Raw genomic sequence first — 25902 nt, 5'->3', positions numbered from 1 at the left:
AATAGTCATGTTCCGTGTGTAACTGGTATTTTTTTGAGCAACCTTTGGACCTATAGCCTGATCTAGCCATCACAACCGGAAAGCGTGAAAGGTAAGCACCTATAACCTCATAAACTTAGGTTTCCTGATACTCTCAGTCTCCAAAGTGCCTCCGATCGCTATAGGAAATTCTTCACAATTCTTGAATCAAAAATCCACGCTTCAGCAAACTCAAGAAAACATGGTCTCTGAGTCAGCAAAGAAGGCCATAAGTGAAATTAGATCCCTGAATTTCGGCATTATTGATTGCCATCACCATTTCTGGTAGATACATTTGCATCAAACCTTTGCAAGATAACCTACATTTGACACCTTGCTCAACATTTCACACTATTGCAGGGACAACACGGACTGGAGACGTACGAATTCACGTCTTGCGTACCTCCCACTAGAAAAATACGGTCGTAAACCTCTTGCCAAACCACTGCCACCACCAAGACCAGACCAAAAGACATTTGGTTGGCAATCCATGAGTGCTCAAGATATCGATAAATCTCTAGTGGTATTTAGTTCAACCAGTTCTTTATTTTTTCGCACCTTACTCAGCCCATTATTCTCCTCTTTAAGCAAATGGAGAGAACATATGGCAGTCATCAGCCAATGATGATGAACTACCTCCTGACTGACTTATACGATGATTTGGACGAAGGCAACATACCTTTGGACGGGACAGTCTATGTCGAATGCGGGTGGAAGGAATCTGATCAGGCTGGTGAAACACGATGGGTCCAGACAAATGCGTCTGATCGAACGATGAGAGTTGGAGCTGGGATTGTTTCTCATAGTGATATGTTAAAGGATCCTAAGGTGAGTGCTCTGTTGATTTGATGTTGGTTTTGAATCATGCAAAGGTAGACGGAGTAGAGCCGGAATTACAACATCATCATGTTCTATTCTGTTGCGTGACACCTTCCCTAACACTGTCTATGTAGTACGTTAAAGCAGAACTCCTCCGCCACGCCCAAAATCCTTCCTTCAGAGGCATACGATACCAACTAGCTAAACGCAAAGCAGACCCGGAGACAATGAAGCACCCCACATTCCTATCCAATTTCGCCACTCTGAATGAAATGCATCTTTGCTTTGACCTAATGTGTCACCAGTACCAGTTGAAGGACGCCGCTGAACTAGCACGAAACTTCCCAAACGTAACTATAGTGCTGGATCATTTGGCCTGCCCTGTTATGGCTGGCAAGAATAAGAGTGTTGTGGATGAGTGGGTTGAGGGTATGAAGGCTTTAGCATCGTGAGTGCTGTTTACATGCTGTAGTTCGCCTTGTTTTGGCCTTGATTTGTTTGGCAAGGCGAAAGAGTGTTGCTGATGACATTGCACGTGGCTGCTCAAACTCACAAACATCACAATATTAGAAATCCGAATGTCTACGCAAAACTTTCTGGTCTGATGCCTGTCCTAGGAACCGAATTTCACAAAAGTGAGTTTGCAACAGCGTGGTTCCAGATATTTTTGACGTTGCTGTCGATTTGCATTGTACGAACTCAATACGATTCATTTTTTCAGGAGAATTTACCGATGCTGGACCTACTGCTGAAGAAATTTCTCACTCCATACTGGGAGTCCTTGTCAAGCATTGTGTTGAGATCTTTGGTCCTGACAGGTGACGAAAAACCCCCCATTATAGACAACGATTAATAAGCACCTTTCAGTTAACGCTGTGACATTATTATTGTGTTACAGATGCTGTTTTGCAAGCAACTTCCCAGTAGACAAATGCAGTGCACGATACCCTGAACTCTTATCTGCATACTGGATTATCTGTAAGAGGATGGGACTTGATAACAGGCAGATGAAGGCTATTTTCAGAGACAATTCAGTCAAGGCTTATAAGCTGGTGATGCCTGAAGGAGTGACGCCCAAGTTGTGAAATCAAGTTGTAGTTATGCAATGTGTTTGTGGAAATGAATTGATGTTTTGAATGGTAACAAATGGAATATATCTGAATTTGGAACAAAAGTGGTGATTAATTCTTTGTTGAATGGCTTGTGACGATTTGTTGGGAAAGGAAAGTATTCACTGAAGGTAATGCGACGATTGAAGCACAACTGTGCTGTCCTAATCCTGCACACTATTCTAGATGCTGCTTTGTAAGTAACTGCTCGGTCGACAGATGCAGTGCCAGATACACTGAATTCCTCCCTGCATACGGGGGTGTTTGTAAGACGGTGGGACTTGGAAACAGGCGGCTGAAGACAATTTTCAGAGATGACTCAGGCAGGGCTTAGGAGTTGGTGTTCCTTGAAGGATTTAAACCAAAGTTGTGAAAAATGTTGTACTAAATGGTTTTGGGAAATGAATTTATGTTTGAATGGTAAAACAAAGAGAATATATGAGATTTAGAAACATGATAACGTTTTCAAAGAGCGACGTTATTTGACTGGTATTTTGACTGTTTTGGGTATGTTTAGTTGGATGCGGCGGGCTGTCAAGGAAAGAGAATGTCAGTTACAGGTGTCAAGACCAACCCAAAACTCAGTGCAGAGGTGTAGTCCAATACCTTGAGAGCGTTGGCAATAGGAACAATGATTATTATAAGAATGACGATAACAATGACGGCGATAATGATCTTCAATTTCAAGTCCTTCCACCACCTAATCATCAAAAAAAAATAAGTCAATATCAAACTCACGAGAGACAAGTTCAATGACACTCACATTTGTCGACGAACTTTGGTAGCACCTCTCTTGAATTGCAAAGCACCTTGTTGCAAATCATCAGTCTTGTTTTGAAGAGATTCGAGCTTTTCACCCCGCTGCATGACTTTCTCGATATTGTTTTGCATGATTCCTACAACTTCATCGACCTAAATAAAATTGAGTAGTGAGCATTTAATTGCTATTTGGTTTGAAGATTTCTTTGATCCAGTGACTGTTCAACTAAATTCCACAATTAGATTTTCTTGAGGTTTGATGTCGCAGCCTTCCTATCAAAATTTTCAACTTGCGGTCGGTACCCCAATCCTTTCCTGCCTTCCAACTCCATCATTTCGACTATTTTCGCATTCCTGTCGTTTCCACTTCCAACTTCAGGTACGCGTCCACAACATATCCTGATTGTTGTTGCTTTTCGGCGCAATTGTCATTTAAAGAGTCAAACGCACCTGAGCCTGGACTTGGCCAGTCTTATTTCCTTGAGCTGACATTATTTGTATATATTCCTTGGAGCTTTCTTTCTTGACGAAAATAGTTTGGGGAGTTTGTTGATGCCGATGTGCAGCACACAAACAACAGGAATTACCCTCAAAGTTTTTACACACCAATCACGTTGAGGTTTGATTTTTTCGTGTATGCAGACGCGATATGAGGCGTGAGAGTCATTATTTAAATATTATTGTAATATTGTTACTATGTACTTGTTATGACCAACACGAAAATGCACAATGACCTATTCCAGGTTTTTCATGCCGTCTTGGGATGATAACTAATCTTGAACTCAACAAGGCAATCTTTTACGAAAAGCATCAACCTCGTTTTTCTAGCAATCTTTTGTCCACCATCCATAAAATTGCCCTTGTGCTGCGTGCTTATAGTCAGCTTTATACTATTCGAGTCCTTGAGCTGGAGATCTGTAATGTACATGTCACATTTCGCTGTAAAGTCTTTCGATTGGGTACGAATCCAGTCTAGCACTTTGGCCCTGAACTCCATTATCGTTGATGACGGCGTGTCTGCTGGAATGTCGATTATCACTAAGAAAGATGGGAGTTAGTGGTGCAGGAAAAGCATCTGTGAATGGTAGTAAGACCCACCAGAATCAGACATATCACCGGACCGCCGAATATTCTGAATAGTCTTTGTCGCCAACGACGAATTACTCATGGTAACCTCGGTCCCATCCATCCTCTTGAGAATAGTCGACAACACATGTACCCTCAACACAGCATACGTGACATCATCAACAATGATCTTGTCTCCAACATCATATGCATGTGACATGAAAAGAAACACCATTCCATCAATGACTGACTTAACAGCCGATCCGGCCACGGCGTTGAATAATAGTGCTGCTGATATCATGGTTGCGATATAATTGAGAACGTTGACTTGGTAGACTGTTAGCCACACGAATAGGAGAAGGAGGCCGGCGAGTGTTAAAAGGAGGATGTCCAGTTTCGAGAGGCAGTCTTCGACACTTGCTAGAGCTTTCAGGATTGCTGCCTTTTCTCGAAAGACGGATACGACAACTGGTAGAGGGGTTTGGTTTGTCAGACAAACTCTTGTTGTCGAACAAAACCCCACGCTTGGCGAATACTTACAGTCTTTTAACTCTTTCCTGTCCACTGACCCATTGCCATTCACATCAAATAATTCAAATGCTTGATCCACGATTGAATGAGAAAGATCTAAAGTGATTTAGGAATGAGTTTGAAATCGTGTAAGGCAAAAAAGTACACAGTGCAGAGATCAAGAGGACTGTATAAGTCAAAAAACTCACGTCTACGAAAATCCTCCTTCACAATCTCATCCTTCCCATCCGACAAGAAATCAAACAATTTCTTTGCAACCCGTCTCGCCTCATCCGGCGACTTTCCCACATTCTCACTCTCAGCCTGCTTGGCCAACTGCTTAATAATCGATATAGGTACCGATAACGGTAGAGAAGTCACAGCCATTACAGCAGCAGAATTCTGGTCTGTATAGCTACTCGATTTCTCTGGCTTATACGAACGTGTTTTTCTGGCCTTCCGTTTAGCGTCAATGAGTGTATCAATGACTCGTTCGGCGAATCGACTGGATACGAGACGGGCTTGATATGCTGATGCATGGAATCGAACGGTTATTACGTGGAGTGCCAATTTCTCAAAGAGGACAACTAGGGATGTGAGGAGGGTTCCAAGTATGAATTGGGATACCCACCATAATGAGCATGTGGCGCATATGCTTGGCGCAATCCAATTTGCCCATAAGCCGAAAGATGCTGATGAGACGATAAAGCTGGAAAAGTATGGGCGGAGGAAGGCGAATAGTTCTAGACGATCTTGGCCTCGTAGACCGACGTATTTTCGAGCAATGTTGATTGCCGCGTTGAGGATGTACCTGTAGTGCAGACATTATGTAAAAGGATGATTCTATGCCTTTGTTTGGTGTGGAACTTACTTGGACGCAAGCCATACAAAGAAATTAATGCCAAAGAATAGCGACCATAGACTCAACGTAACATCCCAAAGCGACAGTGAATCCTGGTATGCCCAATGCGAAACAACTCCTGGAAGTGCGATAGCACTGACTGAGATGATAAATGACAGACTTCCTCTAAACCACTCTGGAAGATTCGTCCACCATTTACACTGAAAGCAACTCCCCTCATTGAAATTCGATTCACCGTTGCCTTCATCGGCATCTCGTTCATTCCAATCGAATATGGTCTTCTTCACTGGTGTCTGCTGTTGGCCGATCTCGAGATTGATGCTTTGCGATAATGCTGCTTGTGATAGTGGCGGTGGTAACGAAATCGGTTGTTCTCCCAATACTGATGATGGTTTCATGGGTGTCATGCTTGGGCTGTTTCGATGGCTGGGCAATACTCTTGGCGAGCTCCGTATTTGAATGGTAGGGCTTGTTGGAGTTGGTAGATTGTTGAACGTCTCCTTCTCCATAACACCCGCAAGGACAGATTTCGAACTGCCGAAATCGTCGTCGTCATCGTCACTATCCGAGTCCGATTCCGGTGCCTTCACAGATTTGGAATTTTGTCTTGATCGTCCTTGCCCCTCATTCCACGGTGACTTTTTTCTCCAGTCGCTAAATATAGATCTGTTTCCTTCCGCATTCGATGCTTCAGTCACCAGCACGGTATCGGTCTTGGCTCTTTTATTAGAACCACCAAATAATGAATGACTGCTAGATTCTCGTCGTGAATGTGCCGCAGATGGCCTTTGTTGCGTTGGACTCAAGTTGGATGGCCGTTTAGTCAGCGTACTCGTATGCACCGAAGGAATCGATCCGTTCTCTGCTACTGATGCTGGTACATCTTGTCCTGATTGCTCAAGATCGACTTGATTGGATTGCACAGTTCGTTGGGCCAGAAATTGCTGCGACGCTGATGTTGTTAATGCAGCAGTGACAACCACCGTCTGCATATCTCGATCCGTCATTGGTCTAGATGACATTAATGTATTAAATTTTTTGAGTTGTCGGCTGAAGGGCGAAGTTGGGTGATCAACTTCCATTTTCTCGGAGATTTTTTTTGAGCGAAATCCCAACCCGAAATCATCACATTAAGATCCCACCGTTTGGAAAAAGAGGGCAATTTGGCATGACACACAGAGTGAGGCTTTTAGAAGCGAAAATGCAAAAAATCGTCACAGTTCATCACAAAATATCGACATGTTTGATTAAAACTTAAAACTAACAATAGCCATACAAAACACAGCTTACGAGACTAGTTTAGCGATAAACAGCTCACGAGACCACAGTTGCCTTGATCAATCCCATTTTGCCGTCATCATAATCAAGGAAGGCTTGCTGAATTTGCTCTCTTGTATTCATCACAAACGGTCCATATCTGACCACAGGTTCGTCCAATGGCTGTCCACCAAGTAGCAGAAATGATAGAGGTTTGGAAGCTGAATCTAGGTTATATACGACAACAGAGCTATCGTTGCCAGCAGCCCCTTTATCTTCTCGAGAGAATTGGACTAGATCGGCTTCTTTAGCAAAGGTTCCTTCAGAGTCCTTTGGATCACCACCAAAATAGCCCTCTGTGGAACAAATTTGTTAAGCGGAATTCCACGTTACTAAACTTGCAAGGACTCATACCACCAGAAGCGATGTAACACATCACGTTGAAGTTGTTTTGGAGAGCGTGTGGCACATTGTAGCTGAATGATGCACCCTATATTCAGCAAATATTAGTTCACTGTGCATAGATCTAAGACGATCAACATGACTTACCGCTTGAAGGATAACATGAACGTAAACGGTTGGAGTATCCGTGACAACAATTCCTTCCAAATCATAGACATTCCCAGCAATCACATTAGCCCATACACCATCTTTTTCATATTTCGGTATTTTAGATCCCTTGAATTCCTGGTACAAGGGTGGCAAGAACTACCATAAAGGGGGGTTGAGTACAACTTTCGCTCAGAAAGGAAGGAAGGGCAAGAGTGAAGCCCATACCTTTTGTTCTGCCTTCAGATTGATCCATATTTGAAAGCCTTCAGACTACATAAAGAGTATTAGACTTTGAGTCATATCTTGCACTTGGAAATCGCTTACCAATCCGCCTGTTTCATCAAATTCGTCACTTGGCATCTCACTATGTACGATGCCCGAGCCTGCCCTCATCCATTGCACGTCTCCAGGACTGAGCTTTCCAGAGTTTCCAGCCGAGTCTCGATGCTTCATCTCTCCATGAAGTAAATATGAAACCGTGATGAATCCCTAAATGTGTTGGTGGTTAGCGAGAGCTCGCACTGGACAGGAGGGAGCCAAAATGGAATGTTCAGTTTCCATGAAATATGAAACGAATCGTACTCGATGAGGATGATCAGGAGCCTAATGCAAACAATTATGAGGTCTTGGAATTAATGCTGGGAATGCAAAGCGTTCACTGACCCCAACAGCTTGACCAGGACCATATGTTACTGGCCCCAAGTGATCGATCAGCAGGAAGGGATCAACATGGCTCAACGTGTGTGTTGGGAATGGCTGCAAAATGTGATTTTCATGAGTATGATGAATTTGAACCAAGTAAGGTCAACAAGTCCGCCTACCCGACGAACTTGAAAGCCGCCTCCTTCTCGAAACGTGCCAGATTTAATGACATTCAACACTGGTCGATGCTGTGCCATTAGCGCAATGCAGTTTTCTAGTTGTTTAAGTAGGACGACAGAGACAGAGAGATTTTGAGAGGGTGAGATACCAGCACGAAAGAGTTGTAATAGTAAGCTCAGAAATTTGTTGGTTGAGAGTTGTGGTCCGTATTTCCAATTCGTTTCATTGTCGAATTGCTTGGTAAAACTACGTTACTTTTGCCGAACCGATCCGGCGACCCCACGATGATCAAGGCATCTGTTGAAAGACGAGCTATTATTTCCAGACATTCTCATCTCTAAGCAGGCCAGATTCGCCCTCCTTCAAGTCTGATTTACTGTCCAGTAAACGAAAATGGCCTTTTTGCGTCCGCCACAAATCTCCGTTTCAAAGGTCACCACGAATGCCGCGAGGAAGCAACAAATTTCCATTTGTTCAAGGAATTTATTATGAGCAAATGTAACATATTCCAATTCTCTCAAATACTATTATTGCTAGCAAAGGCTCAAGCGCTTACAATCTACTGCACTCTCAATCAGACTGGTCTAGCTGCTCAAGATTTGCCACAATCCAGCTGGCAGGCTCCCAATCATCATTTTTCTCAACGTCTGCTTTGGCAGAGCAACAGTGTTGATACGATTGACTGACATGACTGTCAACCAATCAGGCTATGCAAAGTCGAATGAGAGGAGCAGCTAGTTAGGAAGTGATGCAAGATCTTATAGGATGAGAGTTGGATCTGAGGCCGTTTTATTGCCATTTAAATTAGTAAACTGACTATTGTCTACTTTCCTTTTATTCCTAGTGGTTAAGCAAGTGTACGTTTTGAAATTTTCAAAACGTGGCCGTAGCCAGTCCCAAGCCTGGTTTAGAAACACTAGAGTGGGCTGGTTTCGTTTTGCCGTGCGCTTATTCACCTTTGTTGTATAGTAGGAAACTCGGTAATAAGATGCCAGCAATAAAAATGCACGTCTTTAAACGCAAGAGGGTCTTTGATTTAAGAGAGGGAATTTACAGATACAGAGAAGAAAATTTTAAGTTACTTAGCAAAAAGAATTTTTTACTTTGTTTTTCTCGGACGTTTGGCAGCACGTTGTTCAGACACTGCACTCATATGCCTCCTACGCTTCCTAACCACCGGATCAAACTCATCATCCGATCCTTCCGCACCATCACGTTCACCATCATCAGGCGACTCTTCACTACTATCACCACCATCATTACCACCTTCTTTACTCTCTACTCCCATAGCCGGATTACTAGCAACATGAACCTCATTCCCCGTCCAGCCATAAATCTTTTTGGCATAGGCCTCCTTCATTTTAGCCATGTTTGCTTTACTAGCTACATCGTGCTCTACAATTGGTTTCGGGTAATCGACTCCGATTATACAACCAGCTTTACGCTGGACGTCGATTGGTGCTAGCCACGGTGTAAAGATGTATTTTTCAGGCATCTTGGATAGTTCTGGGACGTATCGTTTGATGAAGATGCCTTCCTTGTCGTATTGTTTGCCGAATGCGATTGGTGAGTAAACGCGGTAGTATGTGTGGAAGAATTGAGATGCTGTGGTATGGTATGGATGGGAAATGTAAGCTCCGCGAGAGCAAAAAAAAGACAATCCACCAAAACATTAATAAGCGACATACCAGACAGCCACAACCAATTTCCAATATTCAGACTTGGATCACTATCTAGCAACAGCTCATCAAAAACCTCAACACCACGCTCCCACGAAATCCATAAATCACCACGAGTCAAAAAGCAGGCAACTGAATGCCTTGCTAAATGATGAATCCATCCTTCCTTGGCTAGTTGTCTCATAATGGCATCAATCCATGGAAAGCCTGTCTTTCCTTCAGACCATGCTTTCAAGTGAGCAGCTGCTGTTGCATCCTTGCTAGTGTCTCGCCAGGGGATATATAGACAAGCCTTGTTATTGGCCATGGTTGAGTAATTCGGTGTTAAGGCTGCGACGGCATAGTAGAATTCACGCCATAGTAGCTGTCCCAAGAGTGACGTTGGAGGCTGGCTGTGGGACTTTTCTTCGCGGTATACTTGGAGGATTTTGGTTCTGAATAGGCGACACGACAGGCTTCCAAACTGAAAACTCAGGGGGAGTATGAGATCTTGGTGAGCATTCACAACAACACATTTTTACGATACCTTGAGATGTGGGCTCAAAACTGTCGTGTCAGCATTAGGATAAAATGCAGCTGGAGATGTCTTCGGCTTTTCAAACTAACGACAGAAAACCCACTTGAGTCACCAGCTACATTACGTTATTAAACTGCTTACCTTGGCGACTCGTTTCTTCTGGGCAATAAAAGCATCAAGTAGCTTCAAAGCAACAGACTCACCACCTCTATGAGGCGACCGTTCACCTACTGGCGGTTCAACCAATCCCAATTCCTCCAATGTTGGGACATCAAAGTTGCCATTTGGACCAGCAAGTGATGCAAAGAGCTTCTTCTGAGCTTCAATATCAGTCGTGTCTCGAGTTGGTGGAAGCTCCGATTTATGCACAGGGAGAGGAACTGACTCAGACATCATGTCGATTGGTGCTGGTGGAGGTAGACGTGTCGGCATCGTGAGAGGGGTTGGTGGATCAGGCATGGATGATATGGCCTGCAAAAAAAATCGAGGAAGAAAGTGTCAGATTCCGTGAGCCCGTGTCTTACAGTACGTCAAAGCTACCTTTAAGAAGCTCTGGTACGTCATAGGAGGCTTACCACCATTTTTGGCGGCAACAGCCTTTGCATCATACATGGTATGGCCCAGTACCGCAGTAACTTTAACACCCATACCTTTAGCGATTTCGTCGACCTTCTTGTCACGCATGACTGCGTATTCTGTATCCGTATCAATTTCGTAAGCAATGTGATTGATACCAAGTTCAGCCATAATGGTTGGCATGGCTTTTATTGGATCTCCTCGGAACACGTACAGTCGAGAATTGACTTTACGTAGATTTGCATCGAGGTCTCGTAGAGCTTCGAGCCTATCATTTATGAAAAGATGTCAACTTCAGAATGACGTCGTTTTGGAAGCGAATCTCAGTCTCAATTCAATGCGACGAGATGCCACTTTCAAGCTTTCAAGACAAGAAGCAGATCGATGGCCTACAAGAATATCCAGCGGCGGACCTAGTAAATCCAAATAGTGAGAATCGTTGGAACAGTTTTAAAGGGCGAGAACTTACACCGATAGCTCGTTCAAATACATAATGTGGATCAAAGCAGAAAATTGGATAGAGGTTCTGGCAGTTCAGAGATCCTTGAAGCAGCGCTGGGTTGTCGTGTACTCGAAGCGATTTCCGAAACCAGACAATCGTTTTACTCATGTTTGTTTCTGAAGAGCTTCAAGCTAACGCTCAGTCCATTGTAAGCAAGTGTGAAAAGCAGAGTTGCAGCGAAGGTGAAAATGCATCGGCACGTACAGAATGCGATTATTGGAAGCTATTTGACGCGTAATACGCCAATTCTGAACTGTAAACTGCGTGCTTGTAAATATGTGCTCGTTTGACTATCGAAACACTGAACCTGACGCCGTGTGCGATATTCGGGAGATTTTACTACTGAAGTGACGTTCGTTCCACAATTTGATTAGCAGAATGAATCCAGATCTAACGACTCGATGATCGAAATCAAAGTGGAACGAGGTGAATTGGTGAATCTGAGCAACCTTTTTCATATTCATGGTTTTCTCGAATAGTCGAGGTCAAGCAGAGATGAACTCATCCTCAAGAGTTTCTCTTACTATTAAAATTCATCTTGGGACTATTCCACCACCAACAATGGCCAAAACCAACCTCCGAGCATCTCTTGCGTTCTTGCACTCAACCCCTCTCAAACACACGTAACATCGACAAACCACAATTACAACTATTGTAGACTGACAAAGAGAGCTCCAAGGAAGCACGAACGACAATATCAGCACGCATAAGATAGTTGAACCCCCAAGAATGGAGGATCTCTTTCAAGTCCTCACACCTCCAGAAGAAATCATGGACTCCTCCGATGGATTTTTTCGTCGAATGAGACCAGACACACCTAGGCCATCACTCAGTGAATCACATTCAGACCCGACCAGCTCCCACCGTAGCACTGAGAACCTTCGACGTCTCTCCAACATCATGTAAACATCCCAATTGTTTGAGTCGAGATTTCAGTTGGTTTTGGTACACGGTCGCTCACTGATTTGGACCGAAACGATGTTTTTGAAGCTTTCATTATTCATTGATTCTTTACCTGCATCTAGGTATCAACATGGGTTTTTGTCTGGGATGTACTCTGATGTAGTGGTTCGAGCTTTGAAGCATGAGTGGAAGCTTCACAAATTAGTATTATGCCATAACGACTACTTTTCTGGAATGCTTCAAGGACCATGGCTAGAGAAGGATCGAGATACGATTGAAATCAACTTTGATGATCCTAATGTAACTGTGGAAGCTATGACAATTGTACTCGCTCGAACTTATGGTCATTTTGAAATGGGGATAAACATGCGCAATGTGTGTGCGCTGCTAGCAACAGGTGAGAATATCAGTTTCATCGAAGATGCGTTACAGAACGACTTAACTGACTCTTTGATTCATGGAACTTCAAGGGGCTTTTTTTGGTGACAAGGATTTATGTGAAGCCTGTGTCGAATTCATAAACGAGGACTTGTCAAAAGAGACGCTTCAAAATTATTTCGAATTTGCAGATGCTCATTACTATGGAACTTATTCGGATAGTATAATTGACGCTTGCTTTACGAAACTTTGCCGTGACGGATATGACGAGCTTAAAGACGTCTTGACTGTGCTACCACTCAAGTGGTTGGAACGTATACTAGCAGCAGACTGCTTTTACGTACCATCAGAAATGGAGCGATATCGATTCATTAAGGAAGTCATTGCCAAACGTAAATCATTGAATGTGGATGGCAGTAGTGTCGAGAGCAGTAGTAGGATTGAAATTGCTGCCAAAGTCAGTGGAGGGTTGCCACTAACACCGCCCAAAACACCTATACGTGGAATGCGAGTATCCATAGAAGGGCTCTTCATTGGTGAAAGTGACTCACTGAGTCCAAAATCGACTCGATATGATAATTTGGTTGATTCATCTGCTGCTGTACTCTTTGGACCCTTGACTCCAGTAGATGAACATACTGACATGGACGATGGTGGTGAAATGCTGCATGAAGGTGCTTGTGATCATAGCACCGAATATGCAGAAGATGGTGAATCGACTGACTCTGAGGCTAGATCAGAGTCCAGTACTTCTCTGCGCTACAAGGTGGATGAACCAAATCCATATCGTCGTATGCTGGGTCATGGTTCAATATTCTCACATCTCAAGTTTGAGGTGAGTATATATAGCACGTCCATGTCATAATGTTTTGCAAGTCGTCGGTTGACACTTTATTCCTATCAGGACTTGCTGGCGATCCGAGACGATAATAGCATCCTGCCATATACAGTCCCCGAACGAGTACTCCAACGTGCATTGTGGGTGCAACAAGAGCTTCGATGTCGTATCGAATCATCACCAGACGACCTAGTCGAATTAGGTCTCGCATATGATACTCGAGATATAACGGACGCACGCGCGTCATCACCAATTAGCTTAGCCGGGCTGAGCTCACAAGATGTTGCTATTGTGCCTGCAGATGACACCGACAAGATTGATGGCCGGCGACTAAGTGATGTCTTGTCACAACCAGTGTATTCACATTCGGCAATCAAGTTCCCACCTTTTCGATTTGGTGCCGAGTTTACGGATTTGAGGAGGTTGCATGGTGGTTGTCGCTTCTATAGCAAGGTATGATGCTCTGATCCCAGAATATAAGCGATTTTTTTCTCACTCACAACACTGTACTTTAGACGACCTATTATGCCGGTTCGTCCTGGGTCATCTACTTGCAAAAGATTGTCGTCGATGGGATTCCTAAACTTGGTATCTATCTGCAGCGATGGGGTAAATATCAAGAATATCTCCCTCAGCTCGTTATCATGCGCGTTAAAACGATTGTCTTTTCGCTCTTCAATTATAGCACCCGACGCTAACGAGACACCAGATCCGTTACTTGCACCTCCTTCTCATCGCCTGTCTCACTATCTCGATCGTCGAGTTGAATGCAAGGTGTTTTTCAGGATGTATATCTTCTTTGGGTCATCAAAGATTCGATGCTATGTATTGGAATCTAAACCTGTAAGTTCTTGCTGCTTTCGCAAATACTCGAGCTTGGTTATAACATCGTTTTGGGTCTTGTTAGGACTTGTTTAAGAATACTCAGTCGTGGGGATGGAGAAGTCATAGGCTCTTCAAAGGTAAAGAATGATCGTCTCGATTGAAAACCGGCTTCTGACACAGATGATACAAATGCCTCTAACACATCTTTTTTTGGTCGTTTAAAAGATGCCTTATTTGTTGAGATGCCAAGAAGGAATGACTCTATGCGATGTACTGTAGTCATGGGGATTGTCTAATTGTTAGGAACATAATGATTTCGGGACTCGTAACTTAAGTGATCAGCTGCAACTTTCATAATTGCCTTCATACACCGTTTTGCATTCTGAAACGAGATGATTTTGGTTCTCAAATAAAGGAAAAGTGTAATCAACACGAAAAGGATGACTTCAAGATTGCTTGTGTGTTTGGAATTCTTCAGGCTTGGGTGAACGAAGATTGCTGCCGCTTAAGCCATTTCAATTTCATGAGGACAGTTTCCTCAAAAGAGGCATTTTATCTGTTCTCGTAATCATTGCACTTGTATAGGACTCTGAGCTGGGGTTTGCTCATGTTGCTCGCTTTTGCTGAACATCAAACATCCCTTGTGCCTGAATTCTAATAGAAGATAGTCGTGCTTTCATAGCTGTCGATAGTATACGAAACTCATTTGAAATCCCATACGGTGCTAAAACTACCACCAAAGCTCATTTTGCCAGTTGATGAACGCTTTGCGTCAACCAAAACGATATCAAACAACTGCAGAGGGAAAGGAGGTGTCGTAACCAAGCGAACGTGTGCTTTTCAGTTCTTGAATAGTCATACAACATGCTTGAGGATTCCAGTGATGGACGAACTGTCTCTGATGTGCTGTCTTTAAGTGAGGTTTGTGTGTTGAATGCAAAAAGTGCATGACGTCCCTGAGTTCAATGGACTTTGGGTCTGCCTTCAAAACCCCGATGATTTTGAATATTTCGGTGCTTGGCTCCAAGTAACCAGTTGAGTGGCTTCTCACATCCGTCTCCAGGAATGGCTTAAACAGTGAACTGGATATTGCTGAATTGCTGAGAAGTGAAAAGGGAGCGAAAAGACATGGCCATAACCAGTACTTTTACTGTTGCACTTCATTAGACCTATCTATATTGCAAGCTCCATACAAACATCCAACATTTATAACGGTATAGGCTCGTTTTTTGCTTTCTGAGAAACGACGTTCTAGACTTCAATGACAGGTGGCCCTGGAAAATCGACTTGCAACAGATTTGTCGTCGAAAGGGAGCTCCGAAACACGGTATCTATTCGCTTCGATAGTGGATAATATGCAGAAGGAGGTTTGAGTCGTTCTTGGCTCCCATCCAGTTTTCCCAAATATTGTGTTGTTTTCTTTGCTTCGCACGTTAGCATCTGATGGCAACGAAACACCAGATCAACTGCATTGCTCCACCTTCACATTGACTAGGATCGTTATCTTGATTCCTCCTGTACGGATGCAAAGTCGTTTTGCAGGACACACATCGCCTTTTGAGAATCATCCAAGATGTTCCATGTCAAGTGTGGGGGAATCCAAACCTGTGAGGATTGTTGGCTGCTTTCGCAGATCTATAATGTTGAAGACCTACTTTTTTGGGGAGGGACAACATTCAATGACGGGGAATGGCAGAATCAAGTCACGGGGCTCTCTAAAAGTACAAGGTAATCGTGTAGTTTGAAAGACTGATTTTGAGTTTCAGAATATTCATAAAAGCCTTGACCTTTTTTTCTCTCTCTCAGATCCCTTTTGGTGATATGCCACAAAGGACTGACAGTATGAGATGTTCACGACCGTATCAGGCATTATTCAGCTCATCAAATGATGAGCTGGACTGAATTAACGTAATCAGCTGCAACATTCAACAATCCATCATCCAACACCACAACAACACCAAGACAGCCAAGTTATAATGCAATTGCGAATCAAAAATAAAATAGACTGAAAAAGGAGATATCTACAAACAATGCGAAATGCCTGGCTTTCGCGATTCATCCCACACCGTTACAGAAGCATCTAACTTATCCAATCCTGCCCTTCTTGATAACGACATCATCAAATCCAACATCCCATCGTCGTTTTGTCACCATTCCTATCATACAAACCATGTAAGTCATCCCAGCTCATAACTCTCAAATGAATCCAAATGCTGTGTTGATTTACCAACAGTTCCCATAAACAGTCCCATCAGAAACGGAGATATGAAATTATCCTTGAAGAGACGTTGAATGAATCCTATTATGCTTGTGTCTATTGGTTTGGGTGCTGGTGTTGTGTTGTTGGTACTGGCACGATTCATTCTTGACGAAGATGATGGTGTAGGCTGGTGGATGCCACCTAGTTCTTGAGCCATTGAATGTAATTATTGGTTGGTATATAAGCGAGCAGTTAGGTACTAGAGCTGTTATGTTTCGTGGTGAAGCTTGCAAGTTCGGTGAGCAAACAAAAACGAATGACACGATGCAAGAGATCAATGACAAGGACCCACGTCGAGCTTTTCCCAGCTACAACACGACCAATCATATGCAATGTTAACTAGTATACAACGCGTAAAGTATCCTACAAAAAACTCCCAAAAATACACTCATTTACATCTATCACTTGACTTCCTCCTTCTTCAACAGCCTATACAAGGCCGCAGCCTCTCGAATCCTCGAAAACTGTACACAAAATGTCGATATCTCGACCAGATCGTCATTGGTCGTGACGATGCGATTACGTATGAGGGATTGCAAAAAAACACACACCTAACGACAACGTACATGAGTTTCATTTCACACAAGTCAAAGCACAACTCAATCCATCACCACAGCAAGTAGCTTACCAATCTAACTTGCCGATTCTGCATATACTTGTCTCGAATAGTTTCACAGTTCTGAATACAGTTGGTTATATACAAGTGAATGAATTCAGGGGGAACGCCAGATGATGATGTGGCCAGTCGATTCACTACTTCCATGGATCGGAGGGACATGTTGACATTGACTAGTACTTGTAGATACCTATGAGATGATATGAGGGTTAATAACGTGGAATGTGGTTGCACCACTTGCCACGCCATTTTTTGAGGACATACTCTGAGATTTTGGCAGACCCCATTAACCGAATCAAGACTTCAGAAGCGACATTAGGATTGTTCTCAACCAAATCCGGTATCTTGTCTGGTGATAGACCACAATCAAACACTAGTTTCGGATGCCGTTCTAGTTGTCTCATAATTTTCTGTATTCGAAAAAGAGGTAAAATGCCAATCAGCAAAAAAGCATTCACTAAATCGTAAACGATAGAACTCAATTCCCCTTCACATTACCTGTAGTTGCGTAATACTCAACGGCACGGAATACCCCAACAAGATCAACTTTCTCGCTTCATCCCTCTTGGCCAAATCAATCCCTAAATTATAATCCCATTCTAACTGATGTATCGGCATTTTCGGTTCAATCCAAATCACTTGATTCGTGAATGACAGTGGTGGTGGTGGACCAGGATCGACATTTGGTTGGAACCCGAGGAGCTGAGAATGGTTGCCGGGGCCTACGGCTTCGAATAATTGTTTTGCGGCTGTTAGGGCTTCGACTAGGGCTGGTTCGCGTGCGCCACTACAAAGCAAAAAAACTCAAGGTTTTGACTACAAAATTCTGCTTGCTTCAGGAATTTGATTGCAATAGCTTACGGCTCAGGAGATATCAGCATAAACCCAGGAGCAAGGTTCCGAGCATCCTTGTCTACTTGCTCCTGCATCTCTTTAAGCAGTGACGGATAATTTGGATCGAGTAATGCTCTGACTGCTTCAGAAGGTGTTATGCGTTCTATAAGGGAGCGTGCTGATACTGATGCCAACTAAAAAAAGCCCAAAAAATCGCCTCATTAATACAGTTGAAGGTCTAGCAATCCAACACATTATAGCCCTTACAGGAGTGTATTCCTCATAGAGAATAGAGCGCACGACCCATCTCTCACACCAGGATATAGCCAGATTGTTGGACATTCCATCCGTGGACTGATCCGAGTAGTCCAGGAATGTTTTCAGGAATGGGTGCTGGGATACGGGTGTTGTTCGAAAGTAATACCATAGAAGGAAGAGAGCTTGGATCCTCAATATAGGCTATTTGACAGTTGAAAAACATGTTAAATACAAACGTAAAAAGAACCAAGCTGAATCTCAACAACATTTCACATACTGATGGCAACAACACCCGTTCTTTGAGCAAGACAGCCAGGGCAGTAGCGCATACGTGATGATTCACCGAGAGGACACGTGATAGGCCGACAGCGACAGAGACCATCTGGGTATCGGTGTTGGAGAGTGCATTGTAGATGTAGTCCAAGTCTCGGCTGGTGATTATGTTTGAGAGATCTCCTGTGGCAGGAGGAGATTTGCCATTGTTATGAGGCGCATTGTTGCTATTGCTAGCCCATGCAGCGGCATTCATTTCATCGTAAAAGCTGCGTATCCTGCTTTTGGAAGAAGTGTGAAGTTTGTTAAAGAGTTTGGTCAAGCGTTGGGCAGGCTTTCAAGACGGTTCTCTTCTTCAGACGCGTTATCTACGTGATATCGAAGGTATCGAAGCGCTGACGCCCTGAAACAAATATATCACACACGTGTCAGCTCAAACTTCAAAATCAATTCCAAACCATGTATCTATATGAATGCAAACAGGGTCTTTTATACAAAATAATGCGTTATAATTTATACTTGTCGTGATCTACGTATACGTTCAGAGGTCCTTCGTTTCGGTTTCATTTCCGTGACAGCATCAATACTACTTTTGACACGACCATTCGTTTGCTGGTTGACAGACCCGTTCGAGACTAAACCATTCGTAGCAGCTGTTATATCACCATTCATAGCATGTATAGCATCAGTACTAGAAGCAGAATCCATTTGTCCTAATTCCAGTCGTTCCTTTTTTACATACTCCTTTGGCGCATACCCGTCCACCAGTATCCCAATAAACACCAGCCCAACAGACACCCACTGTCCAGCATTCAAATAATGTCCAAATCGGAACACAGACCATAATATTGTCAGCATTTTACGTGTCACCGTGACAGTCACCAGACTGACTGCTCCAAATCGTTGTAGTGTATGGAAGATAAACAGCTGACCTGATGCACCACACAATCCAAAAAGCAAGATATCTGTCATTAGAGATGGATCCTGTTTCATCATTATAACTGCGTTTGATATTTCGGACGTGTATGGGTTTATGAGGAGGTATGTAGCCATGATGGATGCAAGTCCGATATTCATAAAGAACATCATTTGCGGGCCTTTTATATGGTAACGTTTAAACATGGATTCTTGGGTCGAGTTGGTGGCTCCGTCGATTAATAGATTACATGTCAGCAGCAACAGTCCATATGCACTACTACTCTGACTACCCTTACTAGTATTCTCTTGATCATGCAGCAGCATAAACCCCGATACACCAGCTGTTATCAATGCCACAACCACATATTTATACCACGCAAACGACTTGCGATGCAGCACAATCCCAGCAACCATGACAGGCACCAGTTTACAGCTCTTGCCCAATATAACCGTTGGATAATCTATATGTTTCAGAGCTGCATATCCGAATTGGGGTGCGATGGCTTGCATGACGCATACTTGGATGTACTCGTATATCAGTGGTCGTGATATTTTGCCTATTCCTTGTTTTGTGATGAGCACGTATGCGGATGATGCGAGGGATGCGATGATCGATTGTGCCAGATTCAAGAATAAATAGTGCTTGAATTTAATTGTGCCATTGTTGTAGGGCAGGGTGGTGATTCGTTCTTGCATTTCGCCCCATTTTATAAAGCAAATGTAAATGCCTAATACACATATTGCAAGTTCTCCATACATTATACGATTCTAGTAGTAAAACATTGAGTAGTTTTGTGAGATAGTTGAGTAGTTTGGAAGTGTCATTCGATCGAATGGTGGAGAATCGACAACTTATGTAAATGTTGCCAACTTTTGGTCGCAGATACTGAGATGTCAAGCAATGACTAACGGGCAGGGTACATACCAGTGGCTCTATACAATGCTAAACTATCTGGATCTACTCTCTCAGCACTTGACTCTGCCGCCTTCCACCGAAACTCTCGAGCGACAACTTCTTGTTGAGTTTGGAAGAATCGAGTCGTAATTCAGTAGAAGACAATACACTAAACATAGCCAGCAGAATGGAGATGGACAATATACACGTCCCAGATGCCTGTCTCCTTAGAACCGGTAGCTCAAGTCGCGTCGATAGCAAAACAACAAAACAAGCAAGACACAAGAGGAAGTTCGATAATGAAAAGTTCTCACGATTTTATATGCCTTACAAGCGATACCTCTGAATTTACAGCATATGTTTTACCCTACAATAGGGTCCATGACTTGAAAAAATGGTTTGATCAAAAGGATCTAAAAAACCTTCTTCGACTTACATCATTTTGCACGCATCAACTCCCACAGCACAGCACGATTTTCTGCGTTGCCAGACCATACTGTGAATGCCTCTGATTTCGTGACACTGACGCGGTTCCTTAGATGTACAATGTACTTGATAGCAGCGGCCTTCAAAGAGGAGTTGTCTCTAGTATATTTGTATCCTAAAGATAGCAATTCCAAGATGGTCTCATTGCTGAAGTCTCGTATAGAGATCTCTTCTACAATGGCTGCATACAAAGTCTGCAAATCATGGTAATCTGCAGCTCTTAGTAGTTCGAGACGTAGATGAGATTGTTCTGCCTTCCTGGGAAGCCATTCAGTCATTTGTTTTCCATATATATATATGCCAGATTATACGAACGCATTCAGACGAGTAGTCGACCTGAATAGCGATATCCAGATGGATGTCGTCTCGAAGCACAATATCTCGGAACACGTTTGAAGCGTGTTTGAGGATTTGACTGTGTGCTGGAAGGAGTTCGTCAGAGTCTCTTGAATGGAATTGGACATCTGAGAGGTCATGGCTCCCCAACTGATCTTGAATTGATGGCATACCAACATCTCGAAGAGATGAGGCCTGTTCTGCTGAGTATGACACTTGTAAGTACAATGATCCACCACAAATCCAGGTTTCAGTTCGTCCAAGGTTGCAAAATCTTAAGCACAAAAAGTCAGATGTGCCAAGATGAAAGATGGAATCAAACAGCGCGCAAACTGACGAGGCCCGCCCCACGCAGCATTTAAAGAGTTTCTTTTGAATTAAGCTATTGAAATTTTGAAGTATGGCAAGCAATTTACCCCTGCGATAACAAAACACACATTCGGTAGTTTGCTTGAGCCCGGGGCGTAAAGAATATCTAGCGAAAACTTGACCTTCACAGGCGCGACCAGGCCTTCTAAATGTGCAAGTTCCAGAGCTAGATTTGCTGGATTTGGCTTCCTGCCATTTGCTTTTGACACCATGAGTTACCTTGCTCCCGACGCCGTAGAACTTTTACGACACTTTCAAGCCGCGTGGGCTCACGCGCAATCTGCTCGGGTATAGTTGCTCAGAACTTTGTCTTCCGCCGTGTTGGATTCTGTATCATGAAGGGTATTGCACGACAACTTGTCGGTCGTCGTCGTTTGGGTGATCCTATTTGGGGTCTATGAATGTAGAGGTGCTTTTTGGTGTAGATTATAGCTGTAAATCGCTTTAATATACATTTCTTGCATCACCAAAACGAACAAGATTGATATCTGCAAAAATGTGTAGGAGTCGATCTCCCGCGCTCTTTTGATTAGTAATTACGGAAATTAAGCAAGTCTGCCACAACCAAGTGGGGACTTAAAGTAGTATAATTTCAAAATGGGCCGTTGCCCCAGCAGGGGTTCACCAGAGAAACTGTTGCGAAATCATCGAGACAAAATGGTGAGTAATTAGCAACTTAAGTGGGGTTTAGGCAAACAAAAAAATCATCGTGACAAAACAAGTGACAACGAGATGCGGAACTAGCTGGTAACAACGACTACAAAGTATTTTCTAATTACACTAACGACAAACGACACTAAGAACATGACTACCACACAACTTGGCCACAATTTCCTGAATTTCTATGATTTGAAACTTAATGCTGGATCAAGAATGTAGTGAACTCATGTTGTAGTAATAATCTTTTTTGGTAAATCCAAACTATATTTTTGATTTTTGTGTATGAAGAAGATGTCAAATTCAACTTTCGTTAACTTGCATCCAAAGCAGAGCCTGCTCGCCTTTCTTGACATTTTGAGAAATTGCTGCCGTTATATGATTTTGGAGGTGCAAGGCAAGTAAATAGAAGGATTAAATGAGCATTCACGATCTGAAAAGCATGCTAGTAGTGGATTAAGACCAGGCAGCAGTAAAATCCCGTCGCCACACTATGATATCGGAACGTAAAGCATATGAATTCTTGCTTAATACTTGTATAAGAAGAGCTGAAAATGTGAAATGTTTGCTTGTCTCACTCAAAGCCAGTACAGACCGAAAGTTCTCAAGCTTTGATTTCTCAATTGTGAAATTGCCGCTATAGGGATTTCAACTTGCAAGACAAAGGAAACGAAGCGAACGAGGGTCAAATATGAGTTTCATTTACTTCAGACGCCTTATGGGCTCTCTGTTGGTTAAAAATTAGAGAAGGAGGAGCTCCAAGAGCATAAAGTTCAACTTGAACCCAAGTAGCTCCAACCTCACCATCACTCGCGCGCGTTTTATGGAATTGGTGACTTCCAGCATTTCGCAGCGGCAGTGAAAGTTTTGCTTAGCTACAGGAAACACTCGCTTAACTCTTTCAACATTTTGCAAAAGAGTTCGCTCAACAAGCTAGACAAAAATCAAATCGGTTGAGGTGGTTGGCACGGGAACCAACTTTTAACTTGAGTAGTCTGTCGTCAATTTGAAGGTTTACAGCTTTCAAACGCCTGTTTTCTCACTTCAATCACCCACATCCATATCAGGCTCTGCGTTTTCCTTGGGCTATCACGTCAAAATTTCCAGTACACCATGAGTGAGTTTACAGGCACCGTTTCAATGTCACGCTCTGGCATTCTATCAATTGGTGTGTACCGGAATCTGAATCTTCTTTTCCGGCCTATACCGTTTCATCTTGTATCGACGTTCAATCAAGCTGCTGTACAAATCGTTGCATCTCGCTTCTAACTGACAAGAACTGAACTGTCTTGAATTTAAAAGGGCCAAACAAGGAAGCCGTCTGCTTTTCATCAACCACACTAAAGGAACAATCAGTCGCACCATTCGACTATTCGAAATACGTGTCTTGTGGCAGGCTCAATGGAACCACACACTGCATCTCAGACAACGTATCTTCTCTTTTCAGAATGGACGACCCTAGTTGTCAAGTGTTGCCAACCGTTGCTTTAAACCGAGATCCGATACCTGGTAGAGGCAATGTCGAGATATTTGCACTGGGTAATCAGACGTATATGTATGGGGGACTGAATCCACCACTATTCTCAAGTCTTGATATCCATACTGGTATTGTCCTGGATTTGGTGCCGGTGAACATACCGTCAAGACGTACTGGATTTAGCGTTGCAGTCATCAATCCGAACGAGGTATGGGCTGGTAACATGACCGCTTTTTTGCTTCCAAAAAACACATGCCAGATCGGCCACTGAAAATTTATACCATCCTACACATAGTGTCTAATCATGTATGGTCTCGACGACGAATATGGAAATCCAATCCCCGCTAGCGATTCTATATACAAGTACAGCAGCGTTACCGACACCTTCACGCTGTTTAATACCACAGGAACCGCACCACTACCTGGAGCTCAATATCCTACGTGTTTGAGCTCTAGGAAAACAGTCTTTGTGCTTGGAAACGATGTCACAGGAATGGTATAAAGAAAACAAACACAACGGCCACGGCAATTCAACCTGTGAACTGAAAACTCATCTCTCGTCTTTTCTAGTCAACGATATACGAACTAAATCCAGCAACAATGTCATGGACGTCATTCCCGAAACCAGTTGGACAGTATGCTCCGATGAATGGGACACGTGTTGGTGTAGCATGCTTGCCAGGAGACTACATCGCTATTGTACATGAGCCACCTGCTATATATCCTCTCGACTATGTGAAAAAGCAGTTTGTCTCTGTGGGAACTGTCACGGGAGGAACAGGTGCGGTGGGAGGTGGTGTAAATCCTTCTCCAAGTTTTGGATTAAGACCCTCAGAGATGATAGCTCCCAGTCCACCACTAAATCCATTAGTATCTGCTCCATCGCATGCTGCACCTCGTAGTGGTTTCTCACCATCACCGAGTCTCCAAACGCAAACACTAGATGCAATGGGCATCTCACCAACGAAGCCACCAGCCATGCTCCAAACACCAAACGTTGTAGGAAGTCTTCGAGCAACAGCTACTCGCACAGCATTACTCGAAATACCTGTAGTACCCAAAACAGTGTTTATAGCTATAGGTATAATAGGGGTAGTAACGATAGCATCCATCATACTCGTAGTCATACTGGCACTGCTTCGTAGTCGTCAGGATGTGAACGATACGGAGGAAACATATCCGGATAATGATTGGACTGGTCCTAGAGAGGATTCTCAAGCACAGGATTATCAGGCACAGTCTATTAAAGTGCAGCAATATGAGGCACCAACGCATGAAATTGAAAGGCGGGTTCCTCCTCCTCAACAATTTTACGAAGCACAGCCACCACCACATGGGGCTTCTCGGTTGTGAAGAGCATAGTGTGCTGGTTATTTATTGTTGAGCGCTGGACGTCAACCAACTTTTTTGTTATTTTGGATAAAACGATGCCGCAATGCAAGGAGACCAACTCAGTATCATAATGCATCGAGTATTGTTGTAATACAACGGAATTCTAATTCACCAAGGAATAAGTTTTTATAACCTTAGACAGTACAGCAGTTACGAGTTGAGTATGTCTCTTTTCACGGTGAAGGTGTAAAAAATTGATATACCATTGTCGACGGGGTCACCGAAATGGGTCCCAACTACCTTATATGTGGCAAATTTTGCGAGGTCATTATTGCTACATCTTCTCTACAATATCTACATAATCTTCACAACTTCCTTAAACAGCAACAATAACAACTTGTCTCGTCCAGCTTCCATCTGAAGCCTGTATATACCGTGGAGCCAGTACTATATTAGAAGGCATCACTTTCCGTTGAGCTGCATGATTGAATTGCAACTCCTTCAGCAATGTTTGAGAACTACTATTATTTAGAATTAGGGTAGCAAATCCAATAGGTAAAGTCGAAGCATGTATAGCTTGCATGGATTTCTTTGTGAGGCCCCGTGAGGATACAAATAAGCCCAGAGTCAGCCCGGTTTCTTTGGATAATGTGCCTTCGAATTCTCGAATGGATTTGGGGCCGATTGAGGACGCTTCATTTTTACATTGTATTATGACGTTTACATGTGGTGGTTGTGATGGTGGTGGCTGTATATTCCAAGTTCCTCTTAGATCAACTCCCTTGTCATTAGCTCCTCCTACATGTCGAAGATGGAATCCAAGTTGAGAAAAGACTTGGATGGTAGCTAGTTCTAGTTCCAGCCCCTTTTCTAGATTCGTTAGAGGTCGTGATGGGGCTTCTACTATGGCATTCAGAGCCTGTCGTCTGAGAATGGAGGCAGCTCGGATCATGCCTGTTGGAAGATTTGATGTCGGTGAATTCCTAATGTCGAATAGTCGACACCAATTCCAAGGTAGCTTGCCTGAATTAAAATACCAAATGCTCCAGGAAAATTGAGCTTGATGCCGTTCGATATACGTTGCCTTTGAAGCATCAAAAGTAAAGACGCAAAAGCAGTCGTTTCTATAAGAAAGGGCGTGAGTATCGCGAATTCTAGCACCTATCAGAAATCTCAATATAAACCTTAACCGAGAGACAA

The 25902-nt window shown here is 43.2% G+C and overlaps 8 protein-coding genes across 8 annotated transcripts; 2 read left to right on the top strand and 6 right to left on the bottom strand.

Annotated features, from left to right (window-relative positions):
- Window positions 1-220: 220 nt before the first annotated feature.
- Window positions 221-1922, top strand: SmJEL517_g03340 (uncharacterized protein; the record flags this gene model as incomplete). The annotated part of the gene is made up of 7 exons (XM_031169268.1): window positions 221-303; window positions 379-541; window positions 607-846; window positions 972-1285; window positions 1408-1472; window positions 1559-1655; window positions 1736-1922. The coding sequence occupies 7 exons, from the start codon at window positions 221-223 to the stop codon at window positions 1920-1922; spliced, it is 1149 nt and encodes a 382-aa protein (XP_031024701.1).
- A 537-nt stretch (window positions 1923-2459) lies between these two features.
- On the bottom strand, window positions 2460-3197 carry SmJEL517_g03339 (uncharacterized protein; the record flags this gene model as incomplete). The annotated part of the gene is made up of 4 exons (XM_031169267.1): window positions 2460-2477; window positions 2553-2646; window positions 2710-2858; window positions 3156-3197. 4 exons carry the CDS (start codon window positions 3195-3197, stop codon window positions 2460-2462), a joined length of 303 nt encoding a protein of 100 aa, XP_031024764.1.
- A 3259-nt stretch (window positions 3198-6456) lies between these two features.
- Window positions 6457-7850, bottom strand: SmJEL517_g03338 (uncharacterized protein; the record flags this gene model as incomplete). Its single annotated transcript, XM_031169266.1, has 8 exons — window positions 6457-6755; window positions 6814-6889; window positions 6949-7107; window positions 7177-7221; window positions 7276-7440; window positions 7534-7554; window positions 7615-7707; window positions 7773-7850. The coding sequence occupies 8 exons, from the start codon at window positions 7848-7850 to the stop codon at window positions 6457-6459; spliced, it is 936 nt and encodes a 311-aa protein (XP_031024763.1).
- Window positions 7851-8872: 1022 nt separating this feature from the next.
- On the bottom strand, window positions 8873-11155 carry SmJEL517_g03337 (uncharacterized protein; the record flags this gene model as incomplete). Its single annotated transcript, XM_031169265.1, has 7 exons — window positions 8873-9378; window positions 9462-9915; window positions 9979-10053; window positions 10111-10440; window positions 10510-10813; window positions 10939-10958; window positions 11015-11155. 7 exons carry the CDS (start codon window positions 11153-11155, stop codon window positions 8873-8875), a joined length of 1830 nt encoding a protein of 609 aa, XP_031024772.1.
- A 621-nt stretch (window positions 11156-11776) lies between these two features.
- On the top strand, window positions 11777-14287 carry SmJEL517_g03336 (uncharacterized protein; the record flags this gene model as incomplete). Its single annotated transcript, XM_031169264.1, has 8 exons — window positions 11777-11949; window positions 12073-12347; window positions 12421-13163; window positions 13233-13619; window positions 13682-13775; window positions 13852-14009; window positions 14074-14128; window positions 14217-14287. The coding sequence occupies 8 exons, from the start codon at window positions 11777-11779 to the stop codon at window positions 14285-14287; spliced, it is 1956 nt and encodes a 651-aa protein (XP_031024771.1).
- Window positions 14288-16652: 2365 nt separating this feature from the next.
- Window positions 16653-18488, bottom strand: SmJEL517_g03335 (uncharacterized protein; the record flags this gene model as incomplete). The annotated part of the gene is made up of 7 exons (XM_031169263.1): window positions 16653-16802; window positions 16880-17057; window positions 17132-17277; window positions 17366-17654; window positions 17729-17895; window positions 17969-18160; window positions 18237-18488. 7 exons carry the CDS (start codon window positions 18486-18488, stop codon window positions 16653-16655), a joined length of 1374 nt encoding a protein of 457 aa, XP_031024770.1.
- Window positions 18489-18745: 257 nt separating this feature from the next.
- Window positions 18746-20809, bottom strand: SmJEL517_g03334 (uncharacterized protein; the record flags this gene model as incomplete). The annotated part of the gene is made up of 2 exons (XM_031169262.1): window positions 18746-19918; window positions 20543-20809. The coding sequence occupies 2 exons, from the start codon at window positions 20807-20809 to the stop codon at window positions 18746-18748; spliced, it is 1440 nt and encodes a 479-aa protein (XP_031024769.1).
- A 4269-nt stretch (window positions 20810-25078) lies between these two features.
- Window positions 25079-25654, bottom strand: SmJEL517_g03333 (uncharacterized protein; the record flags this gene model as incomplete). Its single annotated transcript, XM_031169261.1, has 1 exon — window positions 25079-25654. One exon carries the CDS (start codon window positions 25652-25654, stop codon window positions 25079-25081), a length of 576 nt encoding a protein of 191 aa, XP_031024768.1.
- Window positions 25655-25902: the final 248 nt, after the last annotated feature.

Source organism: Synchytrium microbalum (assembly GCF_006535985.1).
Source record: "Synchytrium microbalum strain JEL517 chromosome Unknown SmJEL517_scf0017, whole genome shotgun sequence".
NCBI classification, from domain to species: domain Eukaryota; kingdom Fungi; phylum Chytridiomycota; class Chytridiomycetes; order Synchytriales; family Synchytriaceae; genus Synchytrium; species Synchytrium microbalum.
This window is presented reverse-complemented; position numbering and strand designations above follow the sequence as displayed.